The sequence below is a fragment of the Sapajus apella genome, unplaced genomic scaffold (genome assembly GCF_009761245.1).
Source record: "Sapajus apella isolate SASKATOON/1434 unplaced genomic scaffold, GSC_monkey_1.0 scaffold3, whole genome shotgun sequence".
Taxonomy (NCBI): domain Eukaryota; kingdom Metazoa; phylum Chordata; class Mammalia; order Primates; family Cebidae; genus Sapajus; species Sapajus apella.
This window is the reverse complement of record NW_022436943.1, coordinates 7,187,560-7,211,666: the sequence shown is the minus strand read 5'-3', so window position 1 is coordinate 7,211,666 and position 24,107 is coordinate 7,187,560. Positions and strand designations below refer to the sequence as shown.

At 37.8% G+C, this 24,107-nt stretch overlaps 1 protein-coding gene across 8 annotated transcripts in view; it reads left to right on the top strand.

Annotated features, from left to right (window-relative positions):
• TMEM67 (transmembrane protein 67) overlaps positions 1 to 24,107 on the top strand; it is an 84,451-nt gene that overhangs the window by 9,761 nt on the left and 50,583 nt on the right. For all 8 annotated transcript variants that reach the window (XR_004260138.1, XR_004260142.1, XR_004260141.1 and 5 more), the window contains 11 exons: positions 2,747 to 2,846; positions 4,664 to 4,733; positions 4,831 to 4,905; positions 12,220 to 12,282; positions 14,080 to 14,234; positions 14,357 to 14,465; positions 15,140 to 15,226; positions 15,618 to 15,683; positions 18,760 to 18,916; positions 19,761 to 19,884; positions 21,525 to 21,630. Coding sequence is in view for 3 of the 8 variants with exons in the window: in XM_032249166.1 (XP_032105057.1) it covers positions 2,747 to 2,846; positions 4,664 to 4,733; positions 4,831 to 4,905; positions 12,220 to 12,282; positions 14,080 to 14,234; positions 14,357 to 14,465; positions 15,140 to 15,226; positions 15,618 to 15,683; positions 18,760 to 18,916; positions 19,761 to 19,884; positions 21,525 to 21,630 (1,112 nt within the window). In the remaining 5 variants the exon portion in view is untranslated. The remainder of the gene's footprint in view (positions 1 to 2,746; positions 2,847 to 4,663; positions 4,734 to 4,830; positions 4,906 to 12,219; positions 12,283 to 14,079; positions 14,235 to 14,356; positions 14,466 to 15,139; positions 15,227 to 15,617; positions 15,684 to 18,759; positions 18,917 to 19,760; positions 19,885 to 21,524; positions 21,631 to 24,107) is intronic.

Below are 24,107 nucleotides of genomic sequence, written 5' to 3'. Positions count from 1 at the left end.
TCTCTACAGTGCAAGAGAAGGGAGGGAGAATAGGGTATTATTTTACATATATTATCATGGAAGTCCTCTCTGGAAAGGTGACATCTAAGAAAGACTTGAAGGAAGTGAGGGACAGAGCCAAGAGGATGACTGAAGAACATCATTATAAGCAGAGGAAATAGCAAGTACTAAGGTATGGTAGTATATTTGACATTTTTCAGAGAACAGCAAGTATGCTAATGTGGCTAAAGCAAAGAAGAAGTAAAGTGGAAGCGGATGGGTCTGAAAAGCTGGGGATGATGGTGTGCAGATCATGTAAGACTTTATGCTATGTTAGTGACCTTTCGAATTGTTCTGTGTGAGATGAGAGGCCATTTGGAAGGTTTTAAACAAATGAGTGACATGATCACACTGAAGTTTTAAAAGGTTCACTCTAGCTCCTTCATGGAGCACAAAACCAGTACTCTAGTTAAGAAGCTGTTAAAAGCCCAGGTGATAGATGATGGTACTTGGGCCAGAGCTCGCTTGCTTGCCTTCTTTCTTTCTGTCTCTCTCTCTCTCTCTCTCTCTCTCTCTCTCTCTTTCTTTCTCTCCTTACTTCGTGCCTTCCTTTTCTTTTCTTTTCTCTCTCTCTCTTCTTTTTCTTTTTTTCTTTTCTTTCTTTCTTACAGGATCCTGCTGTGTCACCTCAGTCTCCTGAGTAGCTGGGACCACAGGCATGTGCCACCACACCTGGCTACTCTTTTTTTTTTTTTTTTTTTTTGGTGGAGATGAGGTTTTGCTGTGTATCCAGGCTGGTCATGAGTGCCTGGGCTCAAGCAGTCCTCCTGCCTTGGCCTCCCAAAATGCTGGGATTACAAGCATGAGCCACTGTACCCAGCAGGCCACGGTATTAGTTGTACAGGTAGAGAGAATCATTCTGTTTCTGAACATATTTTGAAGAGAGAGCTGACAGGTTTGCAGATCTATTTTTTATTTTTATTTTTTTAATATGGAACATGAGGAGACTCTTAAGGACTGGGGCCAGGGCAAATGGTCAAATGGAGCTGTCATTTATTGAGATAGGGATGACTGTAGGAGGAACAAGTTGTTCATCTTTACTTTTGTTAAAGTTACTTTTTACCACCATGTACAAACTTAAAACATTATGGATAAGACCACAGTCCTCTTTGACCACTTTCCCAATGCTGATTTTCTATTGCTCCCTCAACCCCAAAGTAATTGCTTATTTTGGGATGTTTGTGTGTGTGTGTGTGTGCGTGCGCACATTCAGAATTTTTTTTCTGTTTTAAGGATCTATATTATGTAGCCACAGGAAACGTAGTGGTATATTTGCTTAAATGTTTCATATACAAATATTAGTCTAGCATACTTTTTTCAGTTAATGATAGATATGCTCTGATGCTCTGTTAGATTTACCTGATTCTTTTTTTTTTTGAGACAGGGTCTTACTCTTGCCCAGGCTAGAATGTAGTGGTATGATCTCAGCTCACTGCAACCTCGACCTCCCAGGTTCAAGCGATTCTCATGCTTCAGCCACCTGAATAGCTAGGATTATAGGCACATGCCACCACGCCTAGCAAAGTTTTGTATTTTTTTTTTTTTTTTTTTTTTAGTAGACATGAGGTTTTGCCATATTGGCCAGGCTGGTCTTGAATTCCTAGCCTCATGTGATCCACTCACCTTGGCCTCACAAAGTGCTGGGATTACAGGCATGAGCCTCCTCATCTGGCCTTAGCTGATTCTTTTTGTTTGTTTGTTTGTTTGTTTGAGACAGAGTCTCACTCTGTCGCCAGGCTAGAGTGCAGTGGTACGATCTCGGCTCACTGCAACCTTTGCCTCCCAGGCTCAAGCAATTCTCCTGCCTCAGCCTTCTGAGTAGCTGGGACTACAGGTGTGCGCCACCACTCTCAGCTAGTTTTTGTATTTTTAGTAGAGACAGGGTATCATGAGGTTCGCCAGGATGGTCTCGATCTCTTGACTTTGAGATCTTGCCACCTCGGCCTCGCAAGTAGCTGGGACTACAGGTGTACTCCACCACGCCCAGCTAATTTTTGTATTTTTAGTAGAGATGGTTTCACAGCAGGCTGGTCTTGTGATCTTCCCACCTCAGCCTCCCAAAGTGCTGGAATTACAGGCGTTCAGCCACCGCAGCCAGCCACCTGATTTAAAAAAATCTATTCCATAGTATTTTGTAGCATGGATATACCACCATTCTGGTATTTTAAATATTCATGTTGTTTCTAACAAATAATGCTTCAGTGAATATCCTTATATACATGTTCAAGTGTTTCTGTAGGTTAAGTATGTAAATACAAAATTGTACTGTTGTAAGGATGTGAATTTAAAACTTTAATAGACACTACTAAAAGCCTTCTAAGTTGCAGAAACTTATTAGTAACCTATGAAAATACTTACTTCTGCATCCCAGTGTGACAGGAATGTATAGATAAGAGGTAAGAAAATTTTTGAGGGAAAAAAAAAACTTAATTTTTATGATGACTTGGAAAATTATTCTTTATATTTTACTATGTGAGAATAGGGAAGGCATCACTTCTCTTTTTTTGAAGGCATGGACAGGGTACGAAGGCATTACTTTTCTATACTTAATTATGGAGATACTTGTTATGCCTTTAATGCAAATAAAGTGTTTTGAGAATTATTAGAATAATTGTTACGGTTGGGTTTTGTTAAATATTTTCTAAATATGTAGAAGCTTGTATGTTTACTATGAGTTACATCTTTATTTTGTTTCTAAACTGTTTAGTGGAAAGAGACGTTAATGGAACATTGTTGTCTCAAGCAACTTGTGAGCTCTGTGATGGAAATGAAAGCTCTTTTACGGTAGCAAATGCTTTACAAGACAGGTATGCAGTGTGATGGGAGCTGACTTCATTAATATCATATTAACGTATCATCTATACTTTTAAGAGTATTTTTCTCTCATATCACTTGCTTCTCACAATAATCCAAGGAAGGACAGAAGTAGACATTAACAGTTACGGAAGCTGAGGCCCAGAGCATGAGGCAGAATAGGGTTCAAATTTTGGTCCAGTCTATTAGTTATTTGACCTCGGATGGCTCACTACTTCACAATCCCTTGTCTTTGGAATGGTAATATATTACCCACCTCATAGGCTATGATGGCTCAGAAACAAATAAGTACAGTTCTTAGTGTAGTGCTACATAGTAACCGCCCTGTAAAGGGTAGCTATTTTTTTTTGTTACTATGTAATTTGTCCATAATCTATAATATAATTATATGCTAAGTACTGTGCTAAAGCCCTTATGTATTATAATGTTACATAGAAAAAAATTGTATAGTAATCATAACCCAGGTACCCTGATTTTTAGTCTCATTTTCTGTTACTTCCTGTTCCCCCTTTGTGCATGTGTTTGTGAACCATAGGCGTACACGTGCGCGCACGCACACACACACACACACACACACACACACCCACCCCTACCTCTGTGTCCCTCTAACTTAAGCATGTTACACCAATTTCATCTTCTTTAATTTTTTTTTGTGAGATGGAGTCTCGCTCTGTCACCCAGGCTGGAGTACAGCGGTGCAATCTCAGCTCACTGCAACCTTGGCCTCCTGGGCTCAAGATATTCTTCTGCCTCAGCCTCCTCAGTAGCTGGAACTACAGGCACACACCACCATGCCCAGCTAATTTTTGTATTTTTAGTAACGATGGGGTTTCACCTTATTGGCCAGGCTGGTCTCGAACTCCTGACCTCGTGATCTACCTGCCTTTGCCTCCCAAAGTGCTGGGATTACAGGCGTGGGCCACTGCACCCCGCCTTCTTTAATTTTTTTAGAGGCCTACATCATGACTTCCCTTGAGGCACAGTTTTTTCTTTAGTTTCCAGGTTTAATACAGAAAATATTTGAGCAGCTTTTATCTTTTCTTTAAGGCTGACCTGAGTTACAGCATCCAAAATACTGATTACTGGGCTGATCCCCAAGTTTGCCCCTCTAATATTTCCCCAAGCCTAGTCTGTTTTATGCCATGTGCCAGCCCCACTCCTACCTGCTCTATCTTGCAAGTGATGAACACCCATGTATTGACTCATCACTGTCCTCACTAGTTCAGTACCCTCCCTCTCTCCACTCTACATCATTCATTAATGAAAGATATGAAGTATTTTCCTAAAGTAAACAAAGATGATAAATAGAAGTTATTTAAAAATCTTGGTTGTAGGTTTGCTAGGAGCTATATATACATTTCTCTTTAACTTATGCTACCTTTTTACTTTGTGGCACATAAAATAAGGAAAGTATATTTGATATAACTAATTGTAAAAATTGATTGGGTTTATTTATGTGAGTTTGTTGGTCTCTTTTTTTTTTTCTTCCACAATGTACATTTTGATATTGGTCTCTTTTGTTAGTTGAGTGATATAATTATCTTTGATATTCAGAATTATTCATTCTGTACAGTCCATGTAGTTAAAACTCTTCTATTATTGATGAGTTTTATTTACTTTATACTTTGCTTTGTAACACAGAATGGTCTAAAACTATTCAAATCCGTGTTATTTTAAATTTGTTTGACATATTTATGTAATTGCTTACTGAATGAATCTAATCCATTGTTTAGAAAGACAGCTTTTCTATTAAATTAGGTTTAGTATAATTTATTCACATTTTAAAAATTATTTTTGTTATATTGAACAGGTGCATCCGATGTGAGCCAACGTTTGTCAATACCAGCAGGTCCTGTGCATGTTCAGAACCTAACATTTTAGTAAGGCTAAGCAAATTGATGAAGTATATATATTTTTATTTCAGTTGCTTATGCCTTTTCATAACCTTCTATTTTTTTCCCTCATTTATTTATGAAGACAGGAGGATTATGTTTCAGCAGCACAGGGAGTTTTCCTTTACGTAGAATTTCAACTACACGTTATGGAGAGATTGTGAGTATGTTTAAATTTTTTTGTTCTGTTGTTTAGGAACTTTCTACATTTCAATTAGTAATTGAACTTTCTACATTTCTACATTAGTAATTAATTTCGGGCTAAAATGAGAAACTTTTGGGCAAATCATTTTAAAACAGAAACACATATCAGCCTATGAAACATTAGCCTAATAATTCAGCATTATAATTTCTAAGTACAGTACTCAGTCTGTACCTTAGCCTGTTTGTTTTTCAGTACGTTACAGAATGTTTACACCAGAAATGTCTGGTATATGTCCTGTATGGGATGCAGTATAATACATTTAAGGGGCCAGGTGCAGTGGCTTACACCTGTAATCCTAGCACTTTGGGAGGCTGAGGCGAATGGATCATGAGGTCAGGAGTTCGAGACCAGCCTGAGCAACATGGTGAAACCCCATATCTACTAAAAATATAAAAATTAACTGGGCATGGTGGCATACACCTTTAATCCCAGCTACTCAGGCAGCTGGGTCACAGAGTAAGACTCCCTCTCAAAAAATAAATAAATACGGCCAGGCGTGGTGGCTCATGCCTGTAATCCAAGCACTTTGGAGGCCAACGCTGGGGGATCACCTGAGGTCGGGAGTTCAAGACCAGCCTGACCAACACGGTGAAACCCCATCTTTTTTTAAAAAAATAAATACATACATACATACATAATACTTTTAAGGGCACCAGAAACTCTAGATTTGAAGCCTGGATTTGAGGTCATTAGTTTTGTGTCCTTGAACCTTGAGAAAGTTCTAAAACTTCAGTTTATTGTCTGTAAATTTGTCATAATGAAAGTACCATTATCACAGTGCCTGTATATAGTAAGCATTAGATAAATCAGGATTATTCTTTTTTTTCCTTTTTTTTTTTTTTTTTTTTGGAGATGGAAGCTCTGTTGCCAGGGCTGGAGTATAGTGGCACTGTAACCTCTGCCTCCTGGGTTCAAGCTATTCTCCTGCCTTAGCCTCCTGAGCAGCTGGGATTACAGGCACCAGCCACTATGCCCAGCTAATTTCTTTTTCTTTTTTTTTTAATCTATTTAAAGATGGGGTTTCACCTTGTTGGTCAGGTTGGTCTCGAACTCCTGACCTCAGGTGATCCACCCGCCTTGGCCTCCCAAAGTGTTGGGATTACAGGCATGAGCCACCGTGTTTGGCCTTAATTTTTTTTAATTTTTAGTAGAGATGGGGTTTCACTATGTTGACCAGGCCGGTCTCAAACTCCTGACCTCAGGTGATGCGCCCACCTCAGCCTCCCAAAGTGCTGGGATTATAGGCATGAGCCACCTCGCCTGGCCAGGATTATTCTTATTTGGCCAGACTGTTCCTTATTTTATGGATGAGATTACTGAGGCCTAGAGTTAGAGCTTTGGCAACAGATGCTGGTGATAACTAGTTCTAGGGTATAAAATGGAAAGTAAGTAGATGAATTGTAACTGAAGAGATCACAAATCCAAGAGAACAAGAGTTAGATAACTAGGAGTTAGAATAGGAATTCCAAACATTGAGGATGCCTTAGTATGTCAGAGCTTGGGGTGGACAGGCTGTGATATGGTTGTTAATATCATTATTGTTAATATTATTGAATATAGGAGTGATTAAGGGGACTGTGAGGGTAGCAATGATAAGGTTGGGATCTAGGATCTTGATGAATCAAGCAAAAATTCCTCTCCTCCAGTATAGTCTTGTGAAGAAGACAGGCAAGTACAAAGTAGTTACAAGACAACAAAATAAAAGCTAAAATAGGTGTATACATAGGGAGCTCTGAGATTACCTAATAATTGGCTCATCTGTAACAAGGTACATGTCTTCTGGGTCATTCTTCTCCAGATTAGAGTGAATGTGTGTATATGACTATTAAATTTGCAGGTATTAATTTTCCTTTTTTCTTTTTTCAAATAAGTTGAAATAATTTTGCTGGAAATCTCAACAATGGCTCTTTGTTCTTTTTGGTCTGAGATCCCCAATCACTTAGTGGCGATGTCCCTTTAGCTTCCTCCAATCTGGAACCAGGTCCTCAGTGTTTCCTGTTTTTCATGAATGCAACAGTTTTGAAGATTACAGGCCTTACCATCCTACAGATACTTTCCTCATATTCAGTACCTGCTTGGCTAAAAGCCACAAAAAAGATGCCATGTTCTTCTTAGTGCACTGCATCACATCCAGGGGCACACAATATCTACCCGTGCCACCACTGGTGCTGTTAACTTTGATCACCTGCCCTAAAGTCACGATGGCTACCATAAAGTTACCGTTTTCCATTTGTAATTGATTAGTATTTTGTGAGGAGTATTTCTAAAATGACACTTCCTCACTAACCCTTAACCCACTAGCATTAGTCTCCATTGTTGATGATGGTTGCCAAAGGTTAATTTTTGATTTCCACCCACATTTGATTACTTCCACATTTATTAATTGACATGCTATTGTAAAGAAGAACTATCTCTTCTTCCCCATTTATACACTTACTTTTTTTTTTTTTTTGAGATGGAGTCTTTCTCTGTCACCCAGGCTGGAGTGCAGTGGTGCGATTTCAGCTCACCGCATCCTACGCCTCCGGGGTTCAAACGATTCTTCTGCCACCACCTCCTGAGTAGCTGGGATTACAGGTGCGTGCAACCACGCCTGGCTAATTTTTTTGTATTTTTAGTAGAGACAGGGTTTCACCGTGTTGGCCAAGATGGTCTCAATCTCCTGACCTCTTGATCTGCCCCCTTCCGCCTCCCAAAGTGCTCGGATTACAGGCATGAGCCACCACACCCAGACTATATACTTATTTTAAAAAATTAATGTACACGTGGATTTATGGGTTTCTAATTTATTCAGTTAGTTATAATCTAGTGTACTCATTATTTGTTTTGATGCTCAAATTGTCCTATATCTGACCAATAAAAGTCCTTTCAAGTTGGCACCTGCATGTTTTTTTTTTTTTTGACATGTCCTCATCATTCTTTCAACATTTGCTTACTTTATGATACAACAAGATTTCTAGGTTGATCTTGTACTTTTCCACTTTTCCTCCTTCAGCCCTGAAATCAGCCATTTCTTTTTTTTTTTTTTTAAGATGGAGTTTTGCTCTTGTTGCCCAGACTGGAGTGCAATGGCTCGATCTCAGCTCACTGCAACCTCCACCTCCTGAGTTCAAGCGATTCTCCTGCCTCAACCTCCCAAGTAGTTAGGATTACAGGCATGTGCCACCATGCCCAGCTAATTTTTGTATTTTTACTAGAGATGGGATTTGTCCGTGTTAGTCAGGCTGGTCTTGAACTCCTGACTTCAGGTGACCTGCTTGCCCCGGCCTCCCAAAGTGCTGGGATTATAGGCATGAGCCACCATACCCAGCTGGAGTCAACCATTTCTTTAATTAGTTTTGAAGGATAATATTTAGAAACCAAGATTAACACACTTATTATGTCCTCTCAGCAAACATAGCTAGGAAATATACACAAATATACATATACACATCTATGATTATTTCTATGTCTGTGTATATATACTAAAATAAATGGGCCAGGCACAATGGCTCATACCTGTAATCCCAGCACTTTGGGAGGCCGAGGTGGATCCCTTGAGGTCAGGAGTTTGAGACTAGCCTGGCCAACAAGGTGGAACCTTGTCTCTACTAAAAATATAAAAATTAGCTGGATATAGTGGTGCACACCTGTAATCCCAGTTACTGGGAAGCTGAGGGAGAAGAATTGCTTGAACCTGGAAGGCAGAGGTTGCAGTGAGCCAAGATCGCACCACTGCACTCCAGCCTGGGTGACAGAGTGAGACTCTATCTCAAAATAAATAAATAAAATAAAATAAAAATAGCTGATACAGATACCTTCAATTCTGAAGCAATACCTCAGGGTTCTTTCTAATCTTTCCTTTTGATAGGTTTTATATATCTTCTCCAGTGGTGAAAATCTGGGGTTCATTATCGATACTCTATTTATTCATATGGTCAATGTAACCAATCTTCCAACCACCTCACTTTCTCTTCCACCTCCACATTCTCCCTCCTGTGATAGCACCATGCAGTTGACTCATTGTAGACTTCCTTGATAGGTGGGTAGGGAGGTTCCATCCTTAATGTTGTTCTGATTCAGTTAATGTATTTCATTTAAACAAACCAGATTTTTAAAAATTAAAACTAAATTAAAAAAAAAAAACAAACACCTCAACCCTCCCCAGTACTTTTTGGGTCCCACACGCAGACACTGCATTGGTGACTGGAGGATGGGGCACTGGGAACAGGAACGACACCACCATTGGGCCTGGGCCACCTGAGGGACAACTGGAGCGCCCCAGGAGAACTGCAAAAGTCTAGCAGAGCAACACCGGCGTGGGCAGGGAAGGGCGGCCTGACAGGCTGGTGGGGTAGCTCCTACTACTGAAAAGAAGGGCCTCCTGCAAGGCAACGGCCATAAGAGGCCAGCAATGGGTGCCTGCTGCCTCAGATGACCCCCCTAGTACTGCCAATGTCACGAGGCAGAGGGTGGGGTCTCAAGGTCAGCTGGATTATGCATCCTTGCATCCCACACACTTCCCAAGGGCAGGGAGGAGAGGCGAGGGGCCCATAGGAGGAATGAGAAGAGCGGTCCCATTTGCCATGAATGTCTGTCCCTCATCTGTCAAGGCTCAGACCTGGCTAGGGAGAGCATGACATCACCACAGCAATTGTGCGCTAAACATACCGGTTCTAAACACCGATTCTTTCCTAAGGACAGGTTTGGAATTCCTGATTTTAAGTCATGTTGCAACTGATGTTCAGACTGGTTCCGTGTAGCCAGTTTATAAAACATATAAGCAGGCCGGGCGTGGTGGCTCAAGCCTGCAATCCTAGCACTTTGGGAGGCCGAGGTGGATGGATCACCTGAGGTCAGGAGTTCAAGACCAGCCTGGCCATCATGGCGAAACCCCATCTTTAAAAAAAAAAAAAAAAAAAAAAAAAAGAATCATATAAGCAAAATCTAGTTAAGATGGTTTGACTACCCTCACCTAGTCCTCAGTTTGCAAGAATGAGAACTCAGTTTTATCCAAGTATTTGTAGGTCAGTCAGATTTTAAGGAATTGTTTACAGTAATTAAACTCAGAAGAGATTAGATTAATTGATAAACCAGAATACATGTTTATTAGTTTATGTTGAGACCTAGGATCCAGTCAAGGATCACACATTGCAGTTAGTCTTTCTAGTGTCCTTTAGTCTAGAACAGATCCCTGCTTCACTTTGCTTTTATGATTTTCTCTTCTGTGTTTTTCTGGTTGTTTTCTCATTATTAGACTCAGTGAAACACATTTTTGCAAGATATTATATAGATGTTGTATACAGATACAGCCCATTGCATCACAACAAGGAGATGTAATGTCTGTCAGGTTGTTCAGTTATTGGTGATACTAAATTTGATAGCTAGGCCGGGTGTGGTAGCTCCACACCTGTAAACCCAGCACTTTGGGAGACCAAGGTGGGTGGATCACCTGAGGTCGGGAGTTCAAGACCAGCTTGGCCAACATGGTGGAACCCTGTCTCTACTGAAAATATAAAAATTAGCCAGGTGTGGCAGCAGGCTCCTTTAACCCCAGCTACTTGGGAGGCTGATGGAGGAGAATCGCTTGAACCCAGGAGCTGGAGGTTGTAGTGAGCTGAGATCACGCCATTGCACTTCAGCTTGGGTGAGAAGAGTGAAACTCCGTCTTTAAAAAAAAAAATTTGATTTCTTGGTCATAGTTGTGTCTGCCACTTCTTTCCATTGTAAAGGTACTGTGATTAATACTTTAGTCTGAAATTTAACTTTGAGACTATATAAATATCCATTTTAGCATTCATTAATGAATCTTGCCTGTATCAATTATTAAACTGGTTATTTCCGATAAAAACCCTATTATTCCCTCTACATTTATTAGCTAGCAATTGTCTGTAGAAGCAGTTTACTTTTTCTCTGTGCTTTTTCTTTTTAAAGCTTTATTATGAACTCATAGAATCTTTGTTTATTCATGGTGTTATAATCTATTACTGGTATTCTTCTTTTCGAAGTTCAAGTTGTACCAAATTTGAACTTCCTTTCAGCATAGCTCCTGTGTTGTTTTGATGTGACTTCTTTAGACTTTAGGTGTTTCCTTGGTTTCTCTATACCATGTTCCAGACTCACTTTGTATATTATATTTTTTAATAGTTCCATAATATTCTGGCTTATGCACTAAAATTTGTATAATTGTATCTCCAGAGAATATTTAGGTTTTCAGTTATTAATTATATTGCTGTCAATCGTTTTATGCACTAAATATGTTTTCCCATTTGGAGTGATAATTGCCTTAAGATAAATTTCCTAAATGTTTCTAAGTTTCTGGGTTAGAGTATATGGATATTGCTTTATAAAAGTATCATGCAACTTTTACATTATCAGTGGCATTATATATGGCTCCATTTTACATACATTTGTCAGTACTGTTGTGTTGCATTCCATTTTTACCTGTGTGTGTGTGTGTGTGTGTGTGTGTGTGTGTGTGTTCTTCAGCCTTCTGTGCATGTTTTTTTCTTACAAAATATTTTTTGCCTATTAAAGATAAGAAAATAGTACCTCATATTTTTATTATAGATTTATCTTATCGCTGTGGTCCCATGTTCATGTAATTTAGTTATATCATTTCTGTCTATTCCCAGACAATTTTCTCTGAATGGTGCTTCTTAGTTTCTCATATTTTAGCAAGATGTGCAGATAAGCTTTAAAGCAATGGTTTTTAACCATGGCTTTGTTATCTATGGCCTTCAAAACCCATGTAATTGCCTTGATCTCATCTGGAGACTCTGATTCTTTTTTGTTTGTGATGAAGCCAGTCATTTTTTGCTTTTAGAAAGTTCTGCGGGTGATTGTGATGCCCACCATTGTTTGAGAAGCACCATTTTGGAGATTTGAAATGATTTCCCCCATTTTTTTTGTTGTTGTTGTTGCTTGCCAATTTGTTACAGTATTTATAATAATTCTAAGCCAATAAATATTAACCACTCAATAGTAAGTCAGGATCTATTATTTTTTCTTTTGTTTGCCACTATATTTTTTATGTTAGTGAAATAGGCATGTAGTATTTTTGGATTATAGACCCATTTTGTCTCTTTATAACTTTTGCCTAAGTGTCATGATTTTGTAATGCAGTCCTATTTATAATAACTGACATTGGTTAAAAATCAATTTTTGTGTTCCTATTAGTATCTGTTTTTCCACTAACATTGTGAAAGTAATGTGAGACACTTCTCATTCAGCAATATGCATATTGGCATCATTCGAACTTAAAAATAAAATTTATCTTTTTGTTTACAGGGCATGTATTTAACTTCAGAATGGTTTGCAAAGTATTTGCAATCATCGGCAGCTGCATGTTGGGTAAGTTTGAATTTTTTAAATAAATTTCATTTCATTTTGAAGAATTGTACCATTTTTTTACCCAGATAATAAAAGTTTCTAAGTAGCTATAGCATCTTGGTCATAATTTTATAAGAAGAATAAGCCCTTTCTAGTGGGCTGAAAGAGAATACATAAAGAAGATGTTATTTAATATATACAAATTGAATGTCTCCAAGCTTTTTTAGCTGAAAATGAGTGTTAGGGGAAACTGACTGTCACTTAGTAAGTGTTTATTGATGACCTACTGTGTGCCAGGCCCAGTTCTTAAATCAGGTTAGATATTTTAGAAAAAGAGAAAAACATCCCTCATGGAGTTACAGTCTAAGTAAATGTCAGGTTGTGCTAAGTGCTATGAAGGCAAATAATTAAGAGTAAAGAACATAGAGGGGGTGGGGGATGCTATTTTATGTAGTGATCAGGGCAGACACCTCTGAGAGGGCTATATTTGAGCAAAGAACTGAAAACAGTGTGAGTGAGCCATGTAAACATCGAGGGGAAGTGTATTGTAAGCAGAAACCATAGCAGGAGCAAAGGTCTCAAAGCAGAGTTTACTGACTTATTCATACTTAAGAGAAAAGGAGACGGCTGGAGTGGCTGGAGCAGAGTGAGCAGGAAAAGTGGAGTGAAGATGAGGTCAGGGATATAGGGAGTGGCCATGGCAAGGACCTGGGGCTTAATTTAAGGGAGATAAAAGGATTTCATACAAAGGAAGACATGATAGAACTTCAGCTTTTGAAAGGATTACTGTAGCATGGAGAACAGAATTTGTTGGGATAAGGACAGAAGCAGGGAGACCATTTAGGAGAGTATTAGAGGAACTTGAGTGAGAGATAGTGGACCATTGCACAAAGTGGTACTATGGAAATTAGACAAAGGTTTACTTTCAGCTATGCTTTGAAGATTTAGCTTACAGGATTTATTCATGAGCTGGATATGGGGCAAGGGAGAAAAAAAGTTCAAAGTTTTTCATGTGAATAAGTGTAAAAATGGAATTGCCCTCTCCTGATAGGGAAAACTAAGGAAGAAGGTTGAGAGGCAAACTCAACAAATGATCTTATTTTGTTGTTTATAGAGCAGATTACTTAAACAAAATAGATTAGATTTTATGTGTAAACTCTAATATACAAATTATTATTCTTCCAAATATAGTCTAATTGTTTTTTTTTAAATGTTGTGCTATGAGTTTTTCTTTAGTTCTTCTTTCAGTTTCTTGTCTTTATATTTTAGCCTAAAATTTGCAATTAAAATGTTCATGTTATTTCTCTTCCCATGTGGAAAGTTTATTTTCTACTTAAGCCAGAGGAAAGGTTTTTAACAAGCAAAAGAATACAAAAAAAAAAAAAAAAAAAAAGAATTAGTATAATAGGTAAAAAAAAAAAAAAAAAAAAATGGTTTTTTTTTTTGAGATAGAGTCTCACCCTGTTGCCCAGGGTGGAGTGCTGGAGTGCACAATCTCAACTCACTGCAACCTCTGCCTCCTGGGCTCAAGATATTCTTCTGCCTCAGCTTCCCAGGTAGCTGGGACTGCAGGTGCATGCCACCACACTCAGCTAATTTTTGTATTTTTAGTAGAGACAGAGTTTCACCACGTTAACCAGGCTGGTCTCAAACTCCTCAAGTGATCTGCCTGCCTCGGCCCCCCAAAGTGCTGGGATCATAGGCATGAGCCACCGCATCTGGCCTAGAATAAGTAAAATTAAAGTAAAATTTTTATATGAACTTTTGTATAGACTGTTCAGGTTCATGTTACTTTTCTTTGCCATTGTTCTGTTATAGGTATATGCCAATCTAACATCTTGTCAAGCTCTTGGAAATATGTGTGTGATGAACATGAATTCTTACAACTCTGCCACATTTGATGCGTGTCGACTATTTCAGTTTATCTTTGAAAATGCTGCTGGACTGAGCGCTATTCATTCTATTTCATTTTGGTAAGGATATTTTGATTAATGAAATGTTATTTTTACTGAATGCATTATATTAATATATTCACAAATATTAATAATAAGAAATATTTATTCTCCATTATTAAAACAGTTGTAACTGTTCATAGGAGACAGAATCTTCCTTGGCTGTTTTATGGAGACCAGTTAGGATTAGCACCTCAAGTGCTCAGTACTACTTCTCTTCCTACAAATTTCAGTTTCAAAGGAGAAAACCAGGTAAAAGTCTCTAATATCATTAGAGGATAACTACATTTTGATTTACAATTTTAAAAGGTAATAAAAAAGTTACAATTCTTGTCTTTTTAGGTTGTTGCTACAAACTCAGTTACTAAACTAAATATAAATGTCAGCAACTTATAAGAACTAAACAGTATAGAGTTTAGCTATCTTATTGAATATATGGATACTTCTAGATTATGTGGTTATGGCAAGACACAGTACTTGTAGGTTTGGGAAGAGTAGTTTTCATCACCAAATGCAAAAATCTCTATCCTGTTTTTTCATATCTTAAAGAAGTGCTTCCAAGGATTGACTGGGGCCCTGTGACATTGCCCAGCACTTCACAGGGCCAAATTCCCACCTCTAATTTTTGGAGCTTCCAGACTGAGCAGATACTATTCTCCTACACTGCCTCCCATTTAACAGGTTCGAAAGGAGCTTATCTATCAGTAGTGTTGCCTCTCAATTCTAGAATAATAATTTTCATGCAAAAAACCAGTCCAATTATTTTAGGTGTATTTAGTCATAAAAATAGATTAAGCCTGAAAACAAAGGTAATTGAATGTAATTTTTCAACAAAAAAGTTGAATCAACAATGAAAATTTCTTTATAGGCTACTGTATTACTTTCAGAGTATTTGACCTGATTTTGCTCTTGTTTTCTTTAATTAGAATACAAAACTGAAGTTTGTTGCTGCTTCCTATGATATAAGAGGAAATTTTCTCAAGTGGCAAACTTTAGAAGGAGGTGTTTTACAGGTAAGCATGATTCTAGTTAAAGAATTAATAATGTGCCTTATTTATTTCCTCTTGTCTTTGCCTCAGGCTTTGCCTGAGAAGACAAGAGGAAAAGACTAGATTTTGCCTGAGGCAAAGACAAGAGGAAAAGACTAGATTATTGTATGAATAGAGCATCAGTTACATACTGCAGTTGACTTTTTTTTTTCCTGGTGCTTTAAACGAAAATTTCTTAAGTTTCTTTCTTTTAAAGTTATGACTTTAATTTATAATCCCTTAACTTTTCATATCCTTAATACATTAAATAAGTGTTATGTAGAGCATATATACATGTTTGGGTTTGAGAACTCTTGAGTATAAGCATAGAAAATAGTTGTGAGAGATATTTATCTATTGTATTCTTTTACTGTAGCTTTGTCCAGACACAGAGACAAGGCTCAATGCTGCTTATTCATTTGGAACAACCTACCAACAAAATGTAAGTCTGAACTATATTAGTTTATATTTTAGCTTTATTTTTCAAAATATCACATCAACAGTAATTGGAATAATAGTTAAATTTTTGAGATTGGAAATGTTTTTAATAGTAATGAATAATTTCACTAATATAATTTTTTATCTGGGTACAGAAAATCTTAATTTAAGTGGCATAAACAGAGCATCTTGTTATCTATAGTTTTTTTTGAGACAGTGTCACTCTGTTACCCAGGCTGGAACGCAGTGGTGAGATCTCGGCTCATACTGCAATCTCTGCCTCCTGGGTTTAAGCAATTCTCGTGCCTTAACCACCCGAGTAGCTGGAACTATAGGCATGCACCACCACACCTGGCTAATTCTTGTGTTTTTCATAGAGATGGAGTTTTGCCATGTTGACCAGGCTGGTCTCAAACTCCTGGCCTCAGGTGAGCCACCAGCCTTGGCCTCCCAAAGTGCTGGAGCCATTTACAGGTGTGAGCCATTTCACCCGGCCTAGAGTCTTAAACAGCATATAATGTTGTATCTTCATAATAAATTGTTTATCTGCTTCTAGGCTTATAGGTCTTTTTTTTTTTAAAGACGGGATTTCACCACGTTGGTCAGGCTGGTCTTGAACCCCTGACCTCAGGTGATCCACCCACCTTGGCCTCCAAAGTGCTTGGATTACAGGTGTGAGCCACCATGCCTGGCTAGGCTTATAGGTCTTAAAAAGTAATGTTTATTTCTGAGCATTTGGAAATACAGTAAAAATACTACTTTTTTTTTTTTTTTAATAAAAGACTAGTTAAGTGCAATAGTGAGAAGAGGGAAAGAGTAGAACAAGGAGTTCCATCTGTAACTGACTCTGAACAATCAACTGAGATAACTCACTAACACCTTCGGACCAATCAAAATACTACTTTTTAAAAAAATGACTAATAAAAAGTTATTACCTTCTTTTTCTACCCCCTAATAACAAAAATAATTCCTTCATCTTTCTCAGTTCTTTTCTTTCTCCTCTGACCTTCCTTACTTTGATACCTATTTTGAAATAACATTATCTTACTAAGGAATATTATGAGCCATTAAATACTTGAAAGACATGCATGTATTAGTCCATTCTCACACTGCTAATAAAGACACACCCAAGACTGAGTAATTTATAACAGAAATAGGTTTTATTGACTCACAGTTCAACATGGCTTAGGAGGCCTCAGAAAACTTACAATCATGGTGGAAGGGGAAGCAAACATGTCCTTCTTCACATGGTGACAGGAAGAGAAGTGCCAAGCAAAAGGGGGAAAAGCCCCTCATAAAACCGTCAGATCTCATGAGAATTCACTCACTATCATGAGGACAGTATGAGGGTAACTGCCTCCATGATTCAATTAACCTCCCGCTGGGTCCTTCCCATGACACATGGGGATTATAGGAACTACAGTTCAAGATGAGATTTGGGTGGGGACACAGCCAAACCATGTCATTTCGTTAGTCTGTAAAAATCCTTCGTGATAAAGTTTCACATACAACCATAGAACAAAACCAGAACAAAAAATACCATTATGGAAAGTGGATTGGAAGAAAATAAACATTTTTAACATTGGTTACGTCCAGATAGTGAGGTTAGAAATTATTTTTGTTTCCTTCTTTATAATTTCCAAATTTTCTACCATGAACATAAATTTACTTCTGTCAGAAACGATTTACATGTTGTTGCTTTTGGTTTGTTTGTTTTTTGCTTTTCTTAATTTTTAAATTATTATTATACTTTAAGTTCTGGGGTACATGTGCAGAACATGTAGGTTTGTTACATAGGTATACATGTGCCATGGTGGTTTGCTGCACCCATCAACCTGTCCTCTACGTTAGGTATTTCTCCTAATGCTATCCCTTCCCCAGACCCCCAGCCCCCAACAGGCCCGGTATGTGACATTCCCCTCCCTTGTAAAATTTTTTTTTTTAAGACAGGTTTTCACCATGTTGGCCAGTGTGGTCTTGAACTCCTGACCTCGTGATCCACTTGCCTTGGGCCTCCCAAAGTACTGGGATTATAGGCGTGAGCCACTACACCCAGCCCTGTTATTGTTTTTAAAATAAATGTTATTGTGCTTCTAACATAGGCCAGGAAGATCAACACTTATGCAATGCCTGTCTCTATGTGCTCAGCATTTTATCATCATTATCCCGTTTGATTTATAAAATAACTATGTGAGATACATAATATCTTTGCTTTCCAGATGAGGAAATAATGCCAAATAATTGGGTAATTTACCCAAAGTCTTCTGTCACATAAACTGTGGAACCAGTGTTCCATCAGGTTTAAAAAGCATTTTAATTTCATTGAACCTGGCTGCTTCTCAAGTAGTTCATAGCCTAGTGGGCAGAACAGTTATATAGACAAAGAATTGCAAAGAATGTGGTAATTGTCATTCTGTAGGTATGTACAAGGTACTGATTTCTGAGGAACTATAGAAAGGCTTCACAAAGTAAGTGATGTTTGGGCTTATATAACGAATATGAGTTTGCCAGGAGAACACAGTGGGGAAGGAAATGTCAGACAGAAAGACATAGAATAGCATTTGCAATGACAGAGAGACATAGAATAGCATGGCATATTCAGAAACTGCAAGTAAATTAGTATGAATGGACCATCAGAGACTGATAGGGAGTAATGAGAGATAAGCCTGGCTTGGTTAATGGAAGCCAGATTGTAGGCATCATTGTACATCAGGAAAAAAAATTGGGACTTTATCCCACAGAACAGTAGTTTTAAACCTTTTCATGGATGTACACTTAATATTGACAATGAAGGCATACCTTCTTCATCTGAGTTGAGGCTCAAGAAAAAAGCAGTTCTTTACTGTTGGTGTTTTTGGTCCTTATAAAATAATTGTATTTACAGTATTCATGCTTTGGAAGCCAAATGGAAATGCATATAGACAAGGTAGCATAAAGATATTTTGCAAAGCTAGAAAAACACTCTGAAGATAATAAATGTGCTTGCTAATTTTCAGTTGTGATCTTTTATCTTTTTATTTTACTTTTTAGTACTTTAAGTTGCTGTTTTATATGCTTTTATTTCTAATTTTACTTTTCAGTGTGAGATTCCTATCTCTAAGATCTTGACTGACTTTCCCACTCCTATATTTTATGATGTGTACCTTGAATATGCTGATGAAAATCAACATCAATATATTTTGGCTGTGCCTGTGTTAAACCTAAATCTTCAGCACAATAAGATGTTTGTGAACCAAGGTAAGACATCCATACATACCACTCTTTCCCTAAGCAGAAATCAATAAATAATTTAACCCACATGATAATTTAATAAACCACTGATTATAAGAAAGGTCATGAATTCTCTCTTACATGGTTCAATACAGCATGCCAAAAATTAAAACAATAAATTGCTGGTGGATTCAAAAATTTTTACTAATTTTATTGCCAGACATATTGTTAAGAAATTATACTGTTGCTAAGGGTGTATCCTGAGAAACATTAGTAGAGCTGTAAATTGGGGCTTTTTCTTCAAGCTGTCCTGAATATGCTTTTTTGGACAAATTAGTTTCTTTTGTTGTTATTCGTGTTATGAAATCCTGCTTTTTCAGGTAATTTGCAGGGAAAAGCCTTCCAAATTTATGAAAAGTTTAAACAATCAGAAGACATTCAAGTCCAATATGTGGTGGCTCACACCTATAATCCCATTACTTTGGGAGGCCAAGGCGGGAAAATTGCTTGAGCCTAGGAGTTCGAAACCAACCTAGGCAACATAATGAAAACCTGTTGCTAAAAAAAAAACTAGCTTGGTGTGGTGGCACCCGTTTGCAGTCCCAGCTACTCTGGAGGCTGAGTTGGGAGGATCACTTGAGCCCAGGAGGTCAAGAATGCAGTGAGCCAATGATCATGTTACTGCACTATAGCCTGGTCAACAGAGTGAGACCCTATCTAAAAAAACAACAAAAGAAGACATTCACATGAGTTAGAGAAGGCCATTGTCAGGTGTTTCTTATACCAATAGCTTCTTGCAGCCATCCTATCTAAAACAATAATTTTGTGTTTTAAATTTGTTCAATAAACTTTTTTCTTTTTATAATAAAAGACAGCAACCCTGGCAAGTGGCTTCTAACTCGGCGCATTTTCTTAGTGGATGCAGTAAGTGGACGAGAAAATGACTTAGGAAGTCAGCCAAGAGTAATTCGAGTTGCTACCCAAATATCACTGAGGTAAACAAATGTCTAATGATATTTATGGGAAAATGTCATAATGGAAGTGTTTGCCAGTCATTAGTAGATGAAAACATTAAGGACAACTGAATTGGAACAATTGGTCAGGTTATTTTAGGTATACGTGTAGATTGGCATAGACCAGTAAAAGTGAATAGCCAAGGGGAAAACTGTAACAGAGGAGTGTGAGGAGTTAGGTAAAATTCACATTCTAGGTCCCATGTAGACCTGCTGAATTAGAATGCATTGCAAATAGCTAAGTAAATACCAGTGAGCTGAAACTGGTGTTTTAGAAAGAGCCTGCGAGATGGTTGTTAATTTTTAGGACCCCGCTTTCCTCATTTCTTTCACTGGCGTTTTTTCTAGGTTTACCTGTATTAATTATCAACACCTCCTTCTTCCTAGGATAACCTATGATCCTACCTTAGGAGAGTACCATACCACTTATATTTTTCTGTCTTTTCCAGTGTGAGATCTCTAAAATCTTAGTGACTTTCCTACCCTAATGTTTTAGGTTGTGTACCTTGAATACAGTGATGAAAATCAACACCATCATCTCTCGGTAGTTTGGTACTTTGAAGTACTTCAGCATACTTTTATTTCAGTAATTTCATTTTAATTTTCATAATCTTATGAGATAAACAGTGCAGAAACTTTGTTATATATCATGCTGACATCCAAATGTACTATGTTTTCAGCATTTCTTCAATCTGCTAATATGGAATCCCTAATAAAAATGAAAATGAACCTAGTCAGACTTGATGTGTTCTTGATGAAACCATGCTGACCCCTACTGATTGGCACTTTCCTTTTTGAATTCACGAACTATGCAGTCCTAATATGTTGAATTTGGTAAAATGAACCTCACTTTGTGCCATAACCATATTATAACTCATACTTTTTTTTTTTCATTTAAAAAATTTATTAATTTATCTTGAGACAAGAGTCCTGCTATGTTGCCCAGACTGGCCTTGAACTCCTGGGCTCAAGCAGTCTTCCCACCTTGGTCTCCCAAAGCGCTGAGGTTATAGGCATGAGCCACTGCACCTGGCTTATCACTTGTTATTTTGTTAAGAATTCATCTTTCTCTTTTGAAAATCAAGATCTTAGCCAGGCACGGTGGCTCACGCCTGTAATCCCAGCACTTTGGGAGGCTGAGGCAGGTAGATCACCTGAGGTTAGGAGTTTGAGACCAGCCTGACCAATATGGTGAAACCCCGGCTTATAAAAAATAATAATAATAAAATAATAAAAATTAAAAAATAAAAAAATCAAGATCTTATCTGCCTGTCTTCAGGCTTCATGTACTTTTGATTATTCCTCAAATATAATTTATAGCGCTTCAGTGATTTCATTTGTAAACTTCATAGGACTTAGATTGAGCTTCTAATTTATCTCAGATGGTACATTTTTGGTTTGTTTTTTCTTACATAATCAGATGGTATATTTTAAGTTTTGACCACTTGAGGTAGCTTGTGTTGTCATAATTAGTTTATGTGTAACCTTCCTTGGTCCTTGTTAACTGGTTAGTTCTGAGATCATCAGACAATTCATATTAAATTCAAAAGAAATGGTAAGTTAAATGTATGTTTAAGGGCCTGGATATACTGATTACTATAAATGTATTTTCTTTTAAATAGCATCCGCCTTGTACCCAACACAATAAATGGAAATATCTACCCTCCCTTAATCACCATTGCCTATAGTGACATTGATATCAAAGATGCCAACAGCCAGTCTGTAAAGGTGAGTTCCTGACTAATCAGTGCCTTTATATGTATAAATACAGTATAATACTGATTCAGTTTACATTTGGGTCAAAAGACAGTCTTTTTTTTAAGTTCTAAAGAAATCTTTCTCTACTTATAGTCAAGTCTTAATTAATTTTTACTCATAATGGTAAGAGGTGAGTTCTTATGGATCCTGAGTATAAAAAAGTAAGAATGGATTATGGTTTTCAGTAGAAGTCTCACCAGCAGTTGAGTGTCCTTGTTAGGGATCCTGGCATGTGCTGTGATGTGCAATGTCTGCTCTTGTTCTTTTTGGCCTCCTTGCTGTTAAGATTTTGTGGGCCAGGCATGGTGGCTAACGCCTGTAATCCCAGTGCTTGGGGAGGCCGAGGCAAGCAGATCATGAGGTTAGAAGTTCAAGACCAGCCTGACCAACATGGTGAAACTCCATCTCTACTAAAAATGCAAAAATTAGCCAGGCATGTTGGCACATGCCTGTAATCCCAGCTACTCAGGAGTCTGAGGCAGGAGGATCGCTCGAACCTGGGAGGCAAAGGTTGCAGTGAGTTGAGATTGTGCCACTACACTTAGCCTGGGCGACAGTGAGACTCTGTCTCAGAAAAAAAAAGATTTTATGTCTTTGCCCAACTAAGCCAGGAACTCAGACTTTACAGTGGGAGTATGTGTGTTCATCAATCTATGACCCACTTGATAGAAGCATACTTCAACAGGCAGAAAGAGATGATATTTATCAGCTTTATAGCTAGTATTGCTAACGTGAACTAGAGGATGTAGTTTTGACCTGCAGCCAAATAAGTTTTCCGCTACTTCCCCAACTAAATTAAACTTAACACAGGACAGAAGGCCTATTATGCTTGGGAGCGCCTATATATGGAAGCGAGACCTCTGAGACTGCACTGCAGAGAATGAACCTAGAGAAGTTGAGCCACGCATACTCAGTTCCTCTTCTCAGCTTCTCCGGTCAGATAAAGCATCCCTGCTTTGAGGAGGGTTAAATGAGAGAGGGATAGAGGTTAAAAAAAAAAAAAACCAGAGGTAATTCTTCTATAGTTTTTCCTCCTAGAAATTAAGTGGATATTCCCTTGCTTCTCTAAAAACATGAGAAATGGAGCATAAGCATTTCTTACCTCCAAACTCTGTAAGAGCTTTGAATTTCTACTATTTTACTTCTGAATTTTAATATTCTAGTTTGTTCAGTCTGTGCTTTTGGCCTCTGTGTTGTGTTGGTACTTGTACTCCAGTGCTATTGGATTCAAACTTTAATTAAGCAAAAATACACATATAGTATAACTTTTAAAGATTTTCCATCCTCATTTGTATTACCTAATCCAATGCTAAAATTAGTTTCCATTGAGTGAGCTTGTATACACTGTAATGAGAGGCAAAGAAAATCTAGAAACATGCTTGGTAACAATAAAAGCCTGCCTGGTTTAAAACTTCCTGGAGTGATATTATGGACCATCAAGAATATATTGATTTTCAGCCTGACCAATAAAGTGAAACCCCATGTCTACTAAAAATACAAAATTAGCCAGGCATGGTGGTAGAAGTCTGTAATCCCAGCTGCTTGGGAGTCTGAGGCAGAATTGCTTGAACTGTGGAGGTAGGGGTTACAGTAAGCCAAGAGTGTGCCATTGCACTCCAGCCTAGGCAACAGAAATGAAACTTCGTACCAGAAAAAAGAAAAAGAATATATTTATTTTAATGTAAAACCCTTCTAAGTCTTTTCTTTAAATACTGTTTTTGTCCAAAATAATTCTAAACTGAGCCTTAAAAAATTGAAAAATAACAAATAGAAAAACGTTAAGTCCGCTGGGCATGGTGGCTCATGTTTGTAATCACAGCACTTTGGGAGGCCAAGGCAAGCAGATTAGTTGAGGTCAAGAGTTACAGAGACTAGACTGGCCAACATGGTAAAACCCTGTCTCTACTGAAAATATAACAACAAAAAAATTAGCTTGGCATGGTGATGGGTATCTATAATCTCAGCTACTTGGTAGGCTAAGGCAGGAGAATCAGTTGAACCTGGGAGGTAGAGATTGCTGTGAACCAAGATCACACCACTGCACTCCAGAGTGAGACTCCGTCTCAAAAAAAAAAAAAAGAAAAGAAAAAAATAGTTAAGTCATGAAACTACATTGATGAAGTCTACCCCAAATTATTCTAATTATGAAACATAGATTCCTTTAATCACTTCTTAATTTCTCATGGCAGCTGTTGTAAAATTTTACGTCAGTTGTAAACATCCAGCTATGTCTCTGCTCTTTACCTGGTCTTGACCAGATCAAGACCAACTAATACAAATTCCTTAAGATTTCCTCTTTAGTATTTCAGAATCTCTGTTTCATTGCCCTTCCCATTTCTTGTTCCTTTTTCTTTTCTTTTCTTTTTTCTGTTTATTTTTTTTTACCAGATCCAAATCCTTACATTAGGTTCTTGTTCCTTTTTCTAAGAAAGAAAGTCCCCTCCTCT